General features: G+C 37.9%; 1 protein-coding gene across 1 annotated transcript in view; it reads left to right on the forward strand.

The window, feature by feature from the left end:
- The first annotated feature begins 7,641 nt into the window (after nucleotides 1-7,641).
- Nucleotides 7,642-20,305, forward strand: part of LOC127977424 (genetic suppressor element 1-like) — an 870,445-nt gene continuing 857,781 nt past the window's right edge. Inside the window, exon 1 of the mRNA XM_052582332.1 lies at nucleotides 7,642-10,030. Coding sequence (XP_052438292.1) covers nucleotides 7,871-10,030 — 2,160 coding nt within the window. The 5' untranslated portion in view covers nucleotides 7,642-7,870. The remainder of the gene's footprint in view (nucleotides 10,031-20,305) is intronic.

Consider the following 20,305-nt stretch of genomic DNA (forward strand, 5'->3'; position numbering starts at 1 on the left):
TCAGTAAGACTTTCGGTAACACTTTACAATAACAGTACATGAATCATCATTTACTAATACCTGAATTAATAATAACTTGACTATGAACTAATGATGAGTTAAGACATGTATTAATCAAGAGCTAATGAAGAACTAACTTAACTCTGACATGAGTCATATGAAATACTGCATGAATAACACTACCTTAATTACATGTTAGTTCCTGCATGATAGTTAATGTATTAATTAACACTTTGAGAAAAACTAAACCACACATGTTCTAGAAGCAAGATGTATGAAAATGGTACAATTTATACATTTGCCACCAGCTCTGTCACAAACATCAGTGAAAGACAGTGGATTTATTGCAATATTTACATTTAACCTAACTCAACCAACGCACAATGATGCATTTATAATTAAAAACAATTTGATCGGTTTTGAGTGATGCCACTGCTGCTGTCCTACAATAACATTAAGCAGACGCAATTTTCCGAATTAAAATCAGTTAGCTTAGAGATGCTGATTATCACTTTTGTTATGTTATGGATTGGTTTACTGTCTTTATATCAGACGTTTGTCTGGCTCTTCTTTTGGGCCACTATCTGCACTTCAAATTATCAACTTTCCTCCTACCGTTCAGTTCCTTCTCCATCCAACTGCAGCCACAGGACCTCTGCTCTTCAACTTATTTACAAACCACCGAAAAGGACCAAATTCCTGACTTAGATGAGCTGAATATGGATAGAACATGTGTAATTGATAACTTTTTAAAGATGTGCCACACCAAGACAAGTCATGACATAATGATACATCAACAAGTCATGAATTCATGTTACTTTATCAGTAATTAATGATGAGTTAGTAATAATGTCCCCCCCCCCCCAGTAAAGTCATGACATAATGATACATCAACAAGTCATGAATTCATGTTAGTCTATGAGCTGTTAATGATTTAGTAATGTGTAGTAATGTGAAGTCATTATCTAAATAATCTCAATTAACATCTACCAAGGAGATTCTTATTTTGCAACAGTATATCCAAGATGATTACTTCAAGATACACATTACCCAGCACTTAAAACACAGAAATTAAAAAGGCAAAATACACATTTTATTTAACAAAACTTTTAAATATCAGTGCACCTTAAATCAATGGGACAAGTTAACAGGTATTTTACAATCAAATGTTCAGTGTGTTGTCCTCTTAACAGGAAATTGATGGTGAATATCTTTTATTAGGCACCCAAGTGTCCCCCGTTAATTTTTTTCACCAAGCCAACGAGTCCACTCTATGAGAGAGAGTTGATGTTTCAGCATGTTCTCTGTCCTATTCTCTCTTAGTCTCCATACACTTGTTTTGTATGTCAACCAAGCTCTTTCCATGTGTTGTGAGTGAGCTCCACTGTGTGGGTCTACAAACCACTAGGAATGGTTCACTGTAAAATGTTTGTAGCCCATATTGGCCGAAGCCGTCCGGTAGGCTCTCCACTCATCGGGAATAATGTTAGTTCCTTGGATGCACGTTTTGCAACTATGGGGATGAGGTGAGGTCTTGATCTTCTTTTCACAAGCCGCAAGATTGGGTGTCTGCATTTATCCCTCACACCTAGCATGCCAAACACCCATTTTTTTCACCTCCATGTTGTTGATGCTCTCCCTCGTCCATACTGTAAAAAGTTAAATATTTAATTAAAAAGAGAAATACTACAATATTATGCAATTTTATTCATTTAACATGTTTACACATACAAAAGGGTGACAAATTAAAGGAAAATCTGCAGGAGCTTTATAAATGGCAAACCAAGAAGTATGAAGATGAAGAAAGTACATCTATCCCCATCCATCCATCATAAACATTGGGGGCTTTTCATTTGAACAACCCTCTACATTGTGAGTAAATCACTTGCTAATCTTCACTCTGGGCGACTAACTGATATGTAATATTAGCCAATGGGTTAATAAACTCTCAGATTTTACTCGTCAGTGTGTAAGTTGAAGGCCAAGTATAGGTTTATCACAAATATATTTTCACTTGCCGAACACACAGACTGAGCGCTTCAGAGTTTCAGGATCGATGCTATTTTCAGTTCATCTCAATGGATGCACAGCACACCTGTATTTGATGTACCATAAACTTTAGTGTAAAGGCGCACGACTCATCACTTTGGTGAAAGCAGAGAGCACGAAAGTCATATGTACACATGCAGAATTGACACATTACATGTAAATGATATTTTTTGTTTATTTTCCTGTTAAAATAACAGAGATCCTTTGGATTTTTCCTGCTTTTAAGAACTGCCAATCAAACTTTGAAAATACATTGTAACATTTTACTATTCCTTCTCTGCTGTCCGACAACAGACTCACCTGTAAATTAATACTAGCCAAGATGACAAGCTGAGTTTTGATCTCTCGAAGAGAGACCCGACTCGCACTGATCGGCTGGTTTTCTTGCCTCAATGACTTTTATGTCTGCACATCCTGTGATGGTGACAAATGTCAAAACATGGTTATGCAGACAACAGTATTTTACCTGGACTAAGAATGAATAAATTGTGGTAAAAAAAAAAAATCAAAAGCCAATGTGTTTACTAATACTGCAGAAGTAAAGCCCATTGCCAAAGCAGGAAGCTTTTGTGCAGTCTTTTCTGTAAAATGCGGTCTTTGTTGCATGTGCAAAGCTTACTACTTTTACTTTTTACCAATTATTAATTTAATATTAAATGGATAGTTTGCCCAAATAGCAAAATTATGTCATTAATAACTTACACTCGTGTTGTTCCAAACCCGTAAGACCTCCGTTTATCTTCAGTACTGCACATGTGTGATTCAGTGTGAAGCAGACACAGAGCATCTGAAATGAACTGATTCTTTTGGTGATTGATTCTGAACTGATTCTGAGCTAGTGTTATCAGCGCGGGTAAACCATAGACTGTGATAGAACTATGGACGTAGTGTCCGTGACGTCACCCATATACTCCTCAATAAGGAACTCGACCGGAAGTTGAAGTCGGGTGGGGGCTGCCATCTTTTAGCAGAACTTCACTTGCGTTAGCATTCCCATTGACTCCCATTCATTTTGGCGTCACTTTGACAGCGAATAACTTTACATCTGAGGCGTTTAAAGACTCTGTTTGTCCATTATTTATTTCTAAAGATACACAACAATGTATAAAGGGCTCCATTACCTTCTATGTTACATTATGGCCCCGTATAAACAGTTTTTGTAAAAAATAGGCTAACGATTGCGTCATAACCACTCGGCTCTCTGTCGCATTACCGTACAGACAGGTGGAGAAGCTCGCAGGCAATTAACTTAATATGGCGTACTGGCGTTACATTTTAAAACACTATACAAAATAGTTAATCAGATTACTTACTCCTGCTCACTCACGACAAAGAACTCCCCGCTGAAGCTCGCCGTCTCTGCAAGATTAACGATGGCAGTTTGCACGCACAGCCACTTAGAAGATTTACATCTGGCAGACAGGTTGCTGACGTCGTCAAGCTTCGTTTGAGTCTGGCATCAGAAACGGAAGTGCTAAAAAACGCTAAAACCGGGCTTCATTTGTCTCAATTGAGTTCCAATGGGGTCGCTGTGTCCATTTCTTTTACTGTCTATGGGTTTTGAAGCCTAAAGTGTGCAGAGCGGGCCGTCGCCACCTTGGCAGCGCGTCACCACGCGACCCTCCCGGATATTCGAAAATGGGCAAAAAGGCGGGAGCTGATTGCTGACGCCACGCCCACCTAGCACGACGGCATTGTCAGCAGCGGCAATCCACCTGTCACTCAAGTGGCCACGCCCTTAATTATGCAGAACTTTAAGGTTATAAAAACATTCACCCCCTCACAGTTGTCATGAAAGGCAAAATTAGCAATATAGACCAAACTCATTTTTTGAACCAGGCTGTAAACGTTTTTTTTCTGCTGTAAAGTTGGGCAACTTTAACATGGGGAGTCTATGGGACTGACTCCCTTTTGCAGCCAGCCTCAAGCGGCCAGTCGATGAATTGCAGTTTTAGTCACTTCCTTATTGGCTTCACTAGAAAGAGTGAGAGGTTGCCGCTCGGGGTAAACCGAAGGATTGAATCAAGGACAATCATCGCCAATGACGCATTACGTCGAGCGCAAAAACCGGTGAACCGTTTTCTTCAACCGCTTTATTGAATCGAACTGTCCGAAAGAAGTACTGGTGATCCGAGAACCAATGCAACCGGTTCTTGATTCGTGAACGAGTCATTATCTGGTCGGTGTTCATCTTCAGTTCTCTCATCACAGCAGTTCACTCAGTGTACTGTTTGAGTAAATGAATTACTCTGGGATATTTGATTGTTTTAACTCAGAGGGAGTGTCTGCCACATAAAAAAAGTTAACAGCTTAAGTCATTTGTGGATTAATGTGTATTGGAGACGCGAACCGTTTAAAACGATTCAGTTCGATTTGGTGAACTGGTTCAAAAAGATCCGGTTACATCGAATGATTCGTTCATGAACCGGATATCACAAACTGCTGTGCTGTGAACGCGCTCACAACAGACACGGAAGAAAAGACAATGCTAAATAAAGTCGTTGTTTTTGCTATTTTTGGGAAAAAATGTATTTTCGATGCTTAAAAAAATTCTAGCTGACCCTCTGGTGTCACATCGACTACTTTGATGATTTTTTCTTGCCTTTCTGGACATGGACAGTAGACCTTACACACAGCTTCAATGGAGGGACTGAGAGCTCTCGGACTAAATTATCTTAAACTGTGTTCAGAAGATAAACGGAGGTCTTACGGGTTTGGAACAACACGAGTGTAAGTTATTAATGACATAATTTTGCTATTTGGGCAAACTATCCATTTAATATTAAATTAATAATTGGTAAAAAGTAAAAGTAGTAAGCTTTGCACATGCAACAAAGACCGCATTTTACAGAAAAGACTGCACAAAAGCTTCCTGCTTTGGCAATGGGCTTTACTTCTGCAGTATTAGTAAACACATTGGCTTTTGATTTTTTTTTTTTACCACAATTTATTCATTCTTAGTCCAGGTAAAATACTGTTGTCTGCATAACCATGTTTTGACATTTGTCACCATCACAGGATGTGCAGACATAAAAGTCATTGAGGCAAGAAAACCAGCCGATCAGTGCGAGTCGGGTCTCTCTTCGAGAGATCAAAACTCAGCTTGTCATCTTGGCTAGTATTAATTTACAGGTGAGTCTGTTGTCGGACAGCAGAGAAGGAATAGTAAAATGTTACAATGTATTTTCAAAGTTTGATTGGCAGTTCTTAAAAGCAGGAAAAATCCAAAGGATCTCTGTTATTTTAACAGGAAAATAAACAAAAAATATCATTTACATGTAATGTGTCAATTCTGCATGTGTACATATGACTTTCGTGCTCTCTGCTTTCACCAAAGTGATGAGTCGTGCGCCTTTACACTAAAGTTTATGGTACATCAAATACAGGTGTGCTGTGCATCCATTGAGATGAACTGAAAATAGCATCGATCCTGAAACTCTGAAGCGCTCAGTCTGTGTGTTCGGCAAGTGAAAATATATTTGTGATAAACCTATACTTGGCCTTCAACTTACACACTGACGAGTAAAATCTGAGAGTTTATTAACCCATTGGCTAATATTACATATCAGTTAGTCGCCCAGAGTGAAGATTAGCAAGTGATTTACTCACAATGTAGAGGGTTGTTCAAATGAAAAGCCCCCAATGTTTATGATGGATGGATGTGGATAGAGGTACTTTCTTCATCTTCATACTTCTTGGTTTGCCATTTATAAAGCTCCTGCAGATTTTCCTTTAATTTGTCACCCTTTTGTATGTGTAAACATGTTAAATGAATAAAATTGCATAATATTGTAGTATTTCTCTTTTTAATTAAATATTTAACTTTTTACAGTATGGACGAGGGAGAGCATCAACAACATGGAGGTGAAAAAAATGGGTGTTTGGCATGCTAGGTGTGAGGGATAAATGCAGACACCCAATCTTGCGGCTTGTGAAAAGAAGATCAAGACCTCACCTCATCCCCATAGTTGCAAAACGTGCATCCAAGGAACTAACATTATTCCCGATGAGTGGAGAGCCTACCGGACGGCTTCGGCCAATATGGGCTACAAACATTTTACAGTGAACCATTCCTAGTGGTTTGTAGACCCACACAGTGGAGCTCACTCACAACACATGGAAAGAGCTTGGTTGACATACAAAACAAGTGTATGGAGACTAAGAGAGAATAGGACAGAGAACATGCTGAAACATCAACTCTCTCTCATAGAGTGGACTCGTTGGCTTGGTGAAAAAAATTAACGGGGGACACTTGGGTGCCTAATAAAAGATATTCACCATCAATTTCCTGTTAAGAGGACAACACACTGAACATTTGATTGTAAAATACCTGTTAACTTGTCCCATTGATTTAAGGTGCACTGATATTTAAAAGTTTTGTTAAATAAAATGTGTATTTTGCCTTTTTAATTTCTGTGTTTTAAGTGCTGGGTAATGTGTATCTTGAAGTAATCATCTTGGATATACTGTTGCAAAATAAGAATCTCCTTGGTAGATGTTAATTGAGATTATTTAGATAATGACTTCACATTACTACACATTACTAAATCATTAACAGCTCATAGACTAACATGAATTCATGACTTGTTGATGTATCATTATGTCATGACTTTACTGGGGGGGGGGGCACATTATTACTAACTCATCATTAATTACTGATAAAGTAACATGAATTCATGACTTGTTGATGTATCATTATGTCATGACTTTACTTGGGAGGGCACATTATTACTAACTCATCATTAATTACTGATAAAGTAACATGAATTTATGACTTGTTGATGTATCATTATGTCATGACTTGTCTTGGTGTGGCACATCTTTAAAAAGTTATCAATTACACATGTTCTATCCATATTCAGCTCATCTAAGTCAGGAATTTGGTCCTTTTCGGTGGTTTGTAAATAAGTTGAAGAGCAGAGGTCCTGTGGCTGCAGTTGGATGGAGAAGGAACTGAACGGTAGGAGGAAAGTTGATAATTTGAAGTGCAGATAGTGGCCCAAAAGAAGAGCCAGACAAACGTCTGATATAAAGACAGTAAACCAATCCATAACATAACAAAAGTGATAATCAGCATCTCTAAGCTAACTGATTTTAATTCGGAAAATTGCGTCTGCTTAATGTTATTGTAGGACAGCAGCAGTGGCATCACTCAAAACCGATCAAATTGTTTTTAATTATAAATGCATCATTGTGCGTTGGTTGAGTTAGGTTAAATGTAAATATTGCAATAAATCCACTAAACTTTCACTGATGTTTGTGACAGAGCTGGTGGCAAATGTATAAATTGTACCATTTTCATACATCTTGCTTCTAGAACATGTGTGGTTTAGTTTTTCTCAAAGTGTTAATTAATACATTAACTATCATGCAGGAACTAACATGTAATTAAGGTAGTGTTATTCATGCAGTATTTCATATGACTCATGTCAGAGTTAAGTTAGTTCTTCATTAGCTCTTGATTAATACATGTCTTAACTCATCATTAGTTCATAGTCAAGTTATTATTAATTCAGGTATTAGTAAATGATGATTCATGTACTGTTATTGTAAAGTGTTACCAGACTTTCTGCTCTCTTAACAGCACACGGATTACCCCGCCGCCTATGAGGATGTGACTCCAAACGTTTGCTCAGTGTGATTGTGATTGTTACACGTACGGTCACACTAATCTCAAATCCCCGGAGCGAGTAAGTTTGTGGAGTGAGCGAGTTTTTCCGCGGGATCAGTGGCGCTACATGTGTGAAAAAACGCACAAAGAATGTTATTGGGTTTGAAATTACGGTGTTTGTGATGAACTGAAGCTATTACGCATGGAACTATGAACGATCCGGAGCTTACGCCGATCTCCAAGGTGCAGCAGCGAATGGCTTCGGCTTTACCCGGGGAGGAGAGCACTCGGTCTGTCAGCGTGTGCAGACCCGAGCGCAATGGGATCTTCTTCATCCACTGCTTCGTCTGTGGGAGCGGGGTAACCCCGGGGAACGAGCTGAGCCTACAGGTAAAATACCAACGAGAAAAGGATGCCCCGTTTTTCCCTTTCCTGCAAGGCCAGGACCCGGCTCCTGGGGCTCCGGTGATCGGTCCGGACGGGGACGCACTGGTATGCGCTGTGTGCCACTGCTTCCTGCGCGAACAGTGGAACTCATTCGAGCGCAACAGGACGCCGATCGAGAAGCGCATGTACTGGCTCAAGAGGCCATACCAGTGCGACTTACGGAACATTACGTACTATCTGGATAGGAGAATGAGCGTTAGCAATTACGACGCCAATGATTCGGACATTTCCTCATTCTCTGATAATGACCTGTCCGAACAGGAATTGGACTTTTCAGCGTGTGTAATGAATAGCAATAATGCCACAGGGTTCCATGCGTCTAATAAAGCATCCAGAGAAAGCAGCAGAAAGAACACAGTGAGTGTTAAGAGCAGTCCTGAGTCACTGCGATATCCTACCAGAGTTTACACAGGTCAGGACGTACCGAAATCAGATCGACGTGCGACTAAAATCACCAACCATACATCGCATTCTTCCGTGTCCAAGGCTCTCCAGCAGTATGACAGTCCATCAGTGCGCACACCGCTGCAGGATAACGGCATCATTTCGTGCGATAAGCAGTGGATACAGGCGTCCACCGGTGATTCTGACAGCTGCGATATTAACATCACCAGCGATGACGAGAGAGAGCACGCAGCATCATCTCACTTAAAAGTAGAGAGGAGCCAAGCAGCCAAATGTCACACTAGTTTTCCTTCAGATGAATGTGCCTGTTATATTTGTGGAAGCAGGCTTCAAGAAGGAGGCCGGTTCAGGGTATTTGTACAAAAGCAGGAGAGAGCATCCAGTGAACCATTTTTCCCTTTTCTGTGGCTCCATACCCCACCACCTGATGCAGTGCCCCTTAGCCTGGGTGGATACACTCTGGTGTGTACCACTTGCCACTCCTCCCTCATGCAGCAGTGGCAAGGGTTCGAGTTTGCAGCAGTTCCTGTTCTCCAGCGACTCTATGTGGTGCCCCTCAACACAGGTGCTGCAACCCCTCTTTCTCCACCTGCCATAAATGAATGTGGGGATGGACTCCCAAAAATCCATCCGGTCCCCTCCATGCCACAGAATCGCAGGGAGACCTGCTACCTATGTGGAGAGGACTGTGGTCGAGAGGTCAGGATGGCATACACCCATGTTGGTGCAAGTAAATCCCACAGTGCAATGTATTTTCCATTCATAAATCTGCTACCATGCCCTCCAAATGCTCAGAGAATGCGGAATGGAAGGGTACATTGCTGTGTCGCGTGTCACAGCATCTTGGAAGGGATCTGGGCAGAGTACTGCCTCTGTCTAAGCGAAGAACTCATTACTTCCGTCCCCACGTTCCTTGAGAGATACCACCTGGCCATGGGAAGGGGAGGTGTGTTGGTATCCCCCCACAGAAGACCCCTGTTGACCCCTTCTCAGACTGGCACAACAACCACAAGCCACACCTCCATCTGTTACTTGTGTGGGGAGGAGCTGTCTGGAGGAACCGAGTATCAACTTCATGTTAACCCTCCAGGGCGTTGCGGGGAAAGAGAACCCTTTTTTCCCTTTCTAACTGTCCACCCTCCCGCTCCCCGTGCCCGCCCTGCTGATGCCACGGGCCTTGTGTCTACCTGTGCACTGTGCTATCATGACCTGCTGGGCCAGTGGACGCAACATGAGACTCAGGGCTCAGAATCTGGCCCTTCCAGCAGCCCCTGGGCACGTCAGTATAAATGCAACACTTTCATCTGCTTCTTCTGCAGGAAAGAGAAGAAGAGACCTCTTGGACTGAAGGCAGTGCGCGTTGACCGCTTGCCTGTTTTCCTCTATGCTCCAAGGGTCAGTCAGACCCTGGTAATTGACAATGGCAAGCAGTTAACAATTGGCTCCTGTGTGGAATGTAAGTCCATGGTCCGGGCTGGGCAGAACATGAAACCGGTTAGTGGAATCACAAAAAACAAGGTAAGAATGTTACGGGCCAGACTGCTTTCCATTATAATCTTTATACTCTTGTTTCACAGTCCAGGTAGTTACAAACAATTTTACATGTTTAGAAACTCATTATAACTGCAGCTTACTTATTTCTTCTTTTCAATCAACCACTAGAGGGTCTTTCAGAGCCTTGTGGGGTCTCAGTTAGTCCACTTTATTAGGCAGCTTTGGCTGGAGCTGATTCTGGGCCAGCATGCAAAAGTTCATCTGATGCACTGAGTGAGTGAGCCAAGTGTTGAAACTGAAGTTTTATGGCAAGCTGCTGTTCTTTCTAGCGAGTGGGGTAGCCATAACAGGCAGGGGGTAGATAAAGCATGGAGCCTGTTGTATTAAAGAAATAAACATTTTGCAGACAGTCTAGTGGTTGTAAGCTCTGTTTAAAAACATTCTTCACAGTGGCCAACTAAAGATTTTGTTGGGCTCCTGGTGTGTGTGTGTGTGGTAGTTTTTGTGTTTATTTTGAGGATGTTGAGGAACACTGTCTTAATGTCCAGGTAGATGTTTATTTTGTGTTTTCCACAAAATCACCACTTCTCCAATCTTTAAATGAAGCTCCTTGTATGTATGGCTTTGTTTACTGCAGGGCTCCAGACTTACATATGAGAGCGGTGCCAACAAGTTTTACAGTATGTGGCATCAGCACTTTATTTGCACTCGTGGAGATGGGGAGACTAATACTAAAGGACACAAAGGAAAGTTTCCTATAATATTGCATATTATTTAAATGCACATTTGGCACCTTGGGTTTGGCCTTTTCTTTTCTTTTTTTTCTTTTCTTTTCTAATTTTAAACTATAATTATTCCACAGTATTCATACTTTTAACAGGTTGTAGCCCATGATAACTACAGTTAAACTTGCATGGCTCCTCACTACCATGGTGAAATGGTAATTGTTTTTCTAACTATTTGATCTCTAAAAAAACTTGTATTTGTTATGAAAAACAAATGTTATAGAAAGATAAACTGACATATAATCATAAAAATGAATATTAATTTAATTTAATTTCCTAATATATTTAGCACAATATACATCACTATATATTAATAACATTATAGTTATACCACATTACTGCCAAAATGCCTTGGTAAATACAGTTTACTACAGTAAATCCATGGTAAATATTTTCAAGGATAGTGATTTGTTGATTGAAAACATGTGTGCACATGACACAATGATTTCTCCTGTTTTCTCATGTTCATTGCTGTTCAGAATATTGAGGCTGTTTCATCTGGTTTGCAATTAGTTTCAATCACCAAGACAACATTTGTTAGATTTTCTGAATTAAATTTATGAATTAAAGCTTCTCTCACTGGATCCCACAGCACTGTTTATAAATTATGCCATGTAGTTAAGATCACTCTGAGAATAAATGCACCTGCTCTGAGCAGGTAAATACACTGTACTGAACAGCTCACATGGATAGTTCTGTTTAATTACCTTTTTGTAGTGTTTAACTTTTTTTTTTTCTATGCAAAATGAATGAAAGTGCGTAGTCTAATCATATAGTTGACCAACCTTATAGAGGCTCCAGTGTGACCGCTAACAAAATTTAGTCACAACAAAATGTAGCAAGTCTGAAGCCCTGCTACTGTATGAAAGATGACCCTGTTATGCTTTTGTTTACCCTGCTCCTTGTTTCTCAGGATATACTCTTGTGTGTGGAAGTGTGTGTTTGTAAACTGGTCATCATATTGTAGGAGTAACTTAAAGCTAGTTATCGTTTGTTGTATTGTTTTGTTTTGTATATCAATTAATCATTCTTAATATACAATCAGGGTTTGAAATGAAAACCTAAAAAACCTGGCAAATGTGGGTGAAAATCAACCATAGGAGGTAAAACTCAGTATTCCGTTTGGCTAATAAATTTTGTCCTTCAACCAGGAGCCTCTAAAATTATCAAAACAAAGCATAAACAGGGTCGCACACTAGATGTGATGCCCCATTTCTTTAAAATTTAAATCTGTAAATGTTCTGTGTTTGATGACACCATTTGGCATATGTTGGTGATGTCCAAATATGTGTCCAGATGCTGTTGACATGATTAGGTGCCATTCTCATAGTTTTCCATTAAAACTACATCTCCAACAACAACATATTTACATGTATTTTTTTTGGGGGGGGGGGGGGGGGGGGGGGCGATATGATACCTGTAAGATGTCTCAGGTGCCTCTTGTCTGGTCTTGTCTTGGAGCCATGGGAGCCACTTTTTAACTGAAATGAATGGAGAGGCTTCAAAACACTGAATTCATTACTCTTTTCACGTTCATAAATTTGTACTTGAATGAATTCACCTCTGAATATTAGTTTTTTGGCCTGTCAATGTTGTCATTATTGCAGTGACAAAATGTACATTTTAGTAAAAAGTTTTAATTTCAGTACATGTCTACAAACTGCGCCTTGTGTCACCCTGGCACGAACTTTACTTTGATGTACCGTATTTCTCATGACATTTCAGTAGTTATGTTGTGTTTCATATTGTCTTTATTCTTCAGAGGAATTACTAGATTTCAGCAACACAGCTTGGAAAACTTTACTATGTATGCGAAACACTGTTTAATTAATCAGAGATGATAGTTAAGGCAGATAAAGTGATAAAGTGCTGTCAGCAGTTCTTGTGGTGCAAATGGAAAACCGTTTGTTGTGCATAATTTTATACAATCGACCCGGGTTCAAATCTGCCTTTTGACTAAGTTTTTTTATCTTTTCAAATTTCAAATCACATCAGAAAAGCATGTATTTTCAATAAAAATTAAGGAAATTTTCAGAAAGTTGTGAGGGATGGCTTTATTGTCCCAATAAGGTGGCATCCATTTAATAATCTGAATAAAAATTATAATTTACACTCAATAAGTTATTATTGCATACTGTTTTATAATGTATCACAATTCTGATGTGCAGATAATTGCCACTATTTGCAATAAGTAGTATACAGTATATAGCAGAAAATCCTGCTATTTTAACAGAGTGTCCCTAAAAAGTCATATGAAGTCACATGAAGGTAAATTTAAGAGGTAAAACTTTACAATAAGGTGTCATTGGTAAACACTAATTAATGTATTAATTAACATGAACTACTGTAACAATGAACAATACATTTGTTATAGTATCTATTAAAGTGTTTTTTTTTTCTTTTCTTTCTGCTCTATTTTAAGGCATCTTTAAAGGCTCATTTTAGGTGAAATAAGACTTTTAAAGACCCTTTAAAGACAAGCAGAATCCATGTCACTTTGAATAATATGCCATAAAACATGTCATAAATGTTTGAAATCGCACACAGATAAAAGTCGAAACATTGTGCTTTTAAAATTGGGTGCTTCTCAAACAGAAGGCGGCATCCTTGAGAATGCATCTTTCCTAGTCCAGTCGTACCATATAGGCCTTAAAGCTAGAGTCCTGCTAGAATGAGATGAGAATTAAATGCTAGAATGAGATGCTCTAGTTCACATGGCTACATCATAAATGTACAAAAATACTATTAAATGCACAGAAATACTATTAAATCATAATTTAAGGAATACTTTATATTAAAAATATTTATATTTACTAACTTTCTATTAATGCAATTTATATCAACAGTACACTGTTTATGTGATTAATTTACAACAAATCAACAGAAAACAAATGCTTTCATTTCCAAAATCATGTTTATTTGTCTTGAATTACAAAATGAGATTGGATGACCTCTGTTCAAGTTCATTTTTAGCAATTTTTTTTCTGACTGAGAAGGACAGATTATTATAGGCTCTAAAGGAACACTCAGTTAAAAAAAATAATTACAAAAGACAAATGTCCATCAATAAACCCAAGACAACAGTGTAAACAATACATACAAATAAAAAACATCAAGAAATCACAATGGAAAATTGTTTGTGTGTGCATATGTGTGTATAGAGTCAGCATTAGAATGAATAGCAATAAGATCAGTCTCACCACTGAGAGTAAGTCCGAGAGAAGTATCTTTGTTGTATTTTCAGTTGTTTATTGAAAAGTTGAATGGCCTTCTCCAACTGTACATATTTCAATTGTACATATTTATGCATAAAGCATTAATTGGTTTACATTTAAATTTAATCTTTACTATAACCTGTAAATATTGGTATAATATTATGTGCTTTAGTCCCTATGATGAGCACAGAGCTTTTTAGGCATTAAATAATTATGTAAATACCAGTAAATTGACTACTGCAAACCATGGTAAGTCATATTGCATATATTATTTAAATACTTTCCTTTCATAATTTTTGAATTTGAAAGGGAAATGCCTGCAAATTCTTCCAATGTATTTTCTCCACTGTATTTGTGTGTGAATATTATGTATAGTGGATAGTAGGGCTGGGCGATATGGAGCAAAAAATATATCTCAATATATATTGCTATATCTCGATATATACGATATATATCTTAATATCTTTACAGGAAAAATAGCCACCCAAAAACCACTACAAAAAATAATTAAAAAAAAATAATTACGTTAAGGGCCCTATGAAATGTCATATATTTTCTTCACCATATGTTTTATTATTACCTAATTCTATGTTTTAGCATGTGTCATTATTTAAATGCATAAAAACAACTTAATTTGTAAAAATAAAAATAAAAATCTTAAAATAGCCTTATGAAATGTTTTTCCCCCTCTGAAATTCTGTGTATTTAAATTTTTTTCTGGTTTTTAAATGAAGGCATAAAACATTCATTTAATTTATCTTTGAATTATTGAAAATTAAGCAAACTTTATTTTTTGGTAAACAAAGGGGATTTACTATTAAAAATAAAACATGGAAGAAATGTTGTGTGATTATTCCTTAACAAATTATGTTCTTTTCATTTTTAGTAGTAGTAGGCTATGTACATTCTGCTGAGCAATAGTAATAGATTTCTGGCAAATAATTGTCTTTAAACTAAACCAGACTTTTATTTTTGAAGGGTTTACCGTACCTTTACAGTTCTGTGTATGTGATACTACAGTCTACAGTATGATGTGATATATGATGCTAGTTTTACTCAAATCAAATGGTCAGATGCTCATGAAGTGACTCTCTTTTATGACTGGATTTCCTGGATTCTGTCCGTGATCTCTGCATCACGGAAATCATAGGGCCCTACATTAGACATCTGCCTGCTGTTCGTCCAACACCTTAAAACCGAAGTATCTCCATATAATGGAGCCAGTTGTCTTTTTTGATACTAGTTCTGTAGCTTGCGGGCTGGTTGAGGATGCAGCCATGTTCAATGAGAAAACAGGCGAGGGGAGGGGGAACAAAAGCGAGGTGGGGGGCGAGCACAGCACAGAGAAGGCAAACAAGCAAAGTGGCGGAATCAGAATTAAATATAAACAATATATTAATATATACGATATGTCAAAATCCATATAGTGTTTAAAAAATATATCGATATATTTTAAATATCGAGATATCGCCCACCCCTAGTGGATAGTCAGTACAGGTCTGAGTATTCATATGGCAAAGGTCACCTATGGTCAGAATGTGGCCTTGCAAGAAAAAACTGATGGACAGCTGGTGGTCATCTGAGCTGTGAGAGATCTTTGAGTTGTGGTAGCATGGTAGTGATTATGGTTGAGCAGGTGTTAGAGTGCTGGATATAATGTCAGGGCAAACATCTGTGTGTATGAGAGGGAGAAAGTGCACATGTAAAAGTTTGATAGAGAGAACCATTTCAAAGACAGCAGCTGTTGTATACAGCATTTCAAGCCCAAATCACGAGTGAGAACTGGAGACAGATCCACTTTCTCTCTTTTATGTAGAGTTCTCGGATCTTTTAATAATTGAACATGCACATCGGACAGATTAAATGCTGTCAGATCCTTGTGTCAGATATGGATTCACACTAGCACTTATCACAACCTAGAAGAGCAATTTCAGGGTATGAAATGTTTGCTTGAGACAGCAGGTTGGTAAGGCGCAAGGGGGTTGGTCTTTATTGGTTGTCTAGCACTAAAGGAGGTGAACAAAGGCCTCCTGTAGTGAATCGATGCATTTTTGTAAAAACATAACCTCAAAACGTAATTATCACTTTAGTGTAGCTTGTGTTCACTGTTGTACATGCAAGCAGTTCCGGGCTGATGACGTATGCAGTCGGGGTAAAATCTAAACATATATAATCATTTACACAATGGCTGTCATAACATGTTTCATAACAGATTCATTTTAACATAAATGAAATAGTTGAATAAACAGAAAATAAAGATATTACTAACAGGTGACGTAAAATAAAATGCGTATATAGTCTAATATTTCATAAAATGCTATTCTCTGCACTTAATTTCGAACTAACGAGCTGTGGACACTGAGGACTAGCCTGAGGTAAATGCTACATGATATTTTGTTTACAAGCTGTTTTACTGACGTTTTCCACAATTGAAACACTGACTGAATGATTACATGACAGTGAGACATGAGATGTTCATTCATGTTTATTTTGGATTACAACTATAGTAAAAAGGAAGGAATCACTGTTTTAACTGAGTCGTACTATACAGCAATCTGTCACACCACATCAAAGAGCATTAAAACGGCTGTTTATTTATTGTTTAATTGTATACTGTTTAATTATTGTTTGAATTTACTGAAAAAAAGACATGATTCAAAAGATGAGGCTTTGTTTCTTATTGAAAGAAACAATACAATGAAGTTTCACTTGAGCAGTGGATAAAATAATGCTGTATTTGCTTAGTACACATGCATTCCGAACCGAAATGCCCTTATCAAACATATTCAATAAGAGATAAATGTACCATTACACCCCTACTATACTGATATTTTTGCAGTATCAGTGCTGGGCTGTCAGTCATTGCTACGCCAGCAGGTGGCAGCAATGGATTGATTTTACAAATATGTCCTGATTAAAAAACATTCCTTCAAAGGATATGCTTAAAAATGCTGATTCGTTCATGAGTGAAAAAATGTGTTGAAATTAATATAACGTGTGCCATTTCACAAGGCTCAATTGAAAGGCAGTGTATCCCAAGAGTTAAATTGAAACTGTTGGTTCATAGAGATCAATGACATTAATTCAGTGTACTGAACAATGCTGACTTCAGTCATAGCAATCCCTCAAAACGGTGAAAGGCTACTTTGACAAAGATATCGAATTCATCTTCTGACAACTGATGGCAAACTGATTTTTTTTTTTCATGATTATATGATTTGACCCGAAGAAAGACAGGTAATTGCACATCCTCAGTCCCTTGTCATTTTCAGCTCTGTCTCTCCGTGTGTCTGTGGATGTATGTTTGTTTTATGTGGAGCTGCCTGAGCTCACCTCTGCCTCAAACACAGAGAGCAAATGAGATGACAGAGGCCGCGATAGACTAAAATTCATTTTTTACAATGGGCAATATACCAAAACTTATCACAGCCATGATGTCCATATATCATGTGATAAGTCAGTAATTATTTGCAACAGGTCTACCTGTCCATATGCTGCTCTTTTTTCCAAAGAGCTGTTATAAGCTGTTCACGTGAATATTTAAAAATGTTGGCAAATATAAAACATACCTACAGTAAACCTCATCCTAAATTTACTGGTTTTGATCATTATCTTTGTGTCTATAACAACAAAATGTATGTTATGTGTCAGTTTATTATGTTAGTTTTTGTTTATGATTGTAATAATAAAAAAAAAAAAAATTATAAACATTTTGTTATGATTCTGTGGACCCCCTAATTGAGAAACACTGTTGTATGAGGTGTGTTTCTTATAGTGTGAAAGTTTTTTTTTTTTTATTACTAACCCCCTTCTCTTCCCCTGCCCTGACTGTGGGTATTTAAGAAGAGATAAAATGCAGAAATGCTGTTTGTCTTTGGGTATGTAAAAAATAGTGCTGGTGTAATGGGAGCTGTATCAGGAACTTCTGCTGGAGTGACAGACTTTCAATGTTTAGACCTGAGCTCTGTGCTAATATTATCAGAAACACATCAGACCAACATAAGATAGCATCACTGAGTCCCAGCTTTAGACTCTTATCCAGCAGTGTAATGGGAGCTGTATCAGGAACTTCTGCTGGAGTGACAGACTTTCAATGTTTAGACCTGAGCTCTGTGCTAATATTATCAGAAACACATCAGACCAACATAAGATAGCATCACTGAGTCCCAGCTTTAGACTCTTATCCAGCAGGGCTAAGATTGTTATCCAACAGACAAAAAGTCCAGTTCTGAACCAAGCACCTTGAGCAAGGTAAACTAGGCATTTAGGATTAGTATATTCTTTATTCATTATAATCGATTATACAAACTTAAAAACTGAAAGAAATCTAAATTATTCTGTACAACAGTTGTAACAAGATGATAGCGTAATTATTTAGCTTTAGTCAGTTAAATTTTGTAGTTAAGTTTAATAACTGTAAAGTGTTGATATTTCAACTTGAGTCAGTTGAGTTCAATAATAGTTTCAATAAATAAATAAATTATAAACAAATTCAATTCAGCTGCAAAGCAGAAGAGAACAATGTCGTTATGGCCCGGAAGTACTTTTTTTTTTTTTGTGGTCTGCCTACACAGATTTCAAAGTATCACTGCGAACGAGTACAACCTAGTGGACTCATTCAGATTTATACAGTTCTTAGTAATGTGTTCATGCATGGGTCACTGTGCCACAAGCTATGAAGGGATTAGTAAATGGCAACAGATGAGGGGTAAAAAGAGGTCAAAGATCACACAGGTGGTGGTCAATGTGGTGACACTGTAGGAAAGCCCATTTTGAATAGAAATAGTCAGTTCCTCTTCAGGAACTCGAGCTGCGTCGAGAACGATTGGGGAACGCCCCCAGCGTGACGTCTCTGAATCATGTGTGTAATCAGTCCAATGGATGGGCGAGACGTCATAGGCGGGTGACGTCAGAGACCAGGAAGCATAAAAGCCGGAGAAACACAGCCGGCACCAGCCTTTCTGTCTTCAGCAAGCGCTCTCATACAGGTAGGCACAAAAACAGAGTGTCGCCTCACGTGCTCCTCCAGCTAAGCGGAGCCGTGGGTCCAGACAACGCTCTGGGTCGGGGGCCTCTAAGTCTAAGCCGGATCTGCGGACTGTACTTAAGGCTAAGAGATCTGCGGTAGAGCTGCACGATTAATCGTTAAAAGATCGCAATCTCGATTCAGACACCCTCTCGATCTCATTTCTAAAAGACAATGATTCCCAGAGTCTGTTAAACCTTTGACAAAGTCTTACCGGATCATTCAAATCCGTGCGCGCACTGCCGCTGACACAGAGAGAGCTCTTACCATGTTTGGTTAAGAAACATCTTCACAAACAGTCTTTTCAACTACACAGTATTATATCTGTCTTACAGTCATTTATATTATCACAGAAATACTGGGATAAAGTTTATAGTTTAAATATAAACATTGATGTCTATATGGCAGCGATCAAAATATTACAAATCCCCTTTTGAAAGTACTGCGCTTTAAATAACGTTTGTGTCGATTGCATTGTTTCACCAATTGGTGGCGACAAGTGTCTTAATTTATTTGTCAATGAATAAATTTTTCATTCAAGAGAATCGTTCAAAAACGCTGATTCATCCAGAAATGAAACAAGTGTAGTAGGTTTATGAGTGAGTCGTTGAATCAGTGATCTAAACAACTTTTTCATCATTCTAATATTTAAAAAACTGGGGTTTTAAATATATTATATATACACTACCAGTCAAAAGTTTTTGAACCATAAGATGTGTAATGTTTTTTTAAAGTCTCTTCTGCTCACCAAACTATATTTATCTGATCCAAAGTACAGCAAAAACAGTAAAGTTTTGAAATATTTTTACCATTTAAAATAACTGCTTTCACTTGAATGTATTTTAAAATGTAATTTATTTCTGTGGTGTGCAGCTGTATTTTCAGCATCATTACTCCAGTCTTCAGTGTCACATGATCTTCAGAAATCATTCTAATATGCTGTTTTGCCGTTCAAAAAAAAACATTATTATTATTATTATTATTATTATTATTATTATGTTGAAAACAGATGAGTAGATTTTTTTCAGGTTTCTTTGATAGAAAGTTCAGAAGAACAATAATTGTGTGTAATAGAAATATTTTGTTATAAATGTCTTTGTCACACTTGATCAATTTAAAGAATCCTTGCAAAATAAAATAATTAATTTATATACTTGTGATAATGATAATGTTAATAGTAATAATAATAATAAAGAATCGTAGGAGAATCGTGATCTCTATATGAGATCAAAAAATCGTGATTCTCAATTTATCCAGAATCGTGCAGCCCTAG

The sequence above is a fragment of the Carassius gibelio genome, chromosome B18 (genome assembly GCF_023724105.1).
Source record: "Carassius gibelio isolate Cgi1373 ecotype wild population from Czech Republic chromosome B18, carGib1.2-hapl.c, whole genome shotgun sequence".
Classification (NCBI taxonomy): Eukaryota; Metazoa; Chordata; class Actinopteri; order Cypriniformes; family Cyprinidae; genus Carassius; species Carassius gibelio.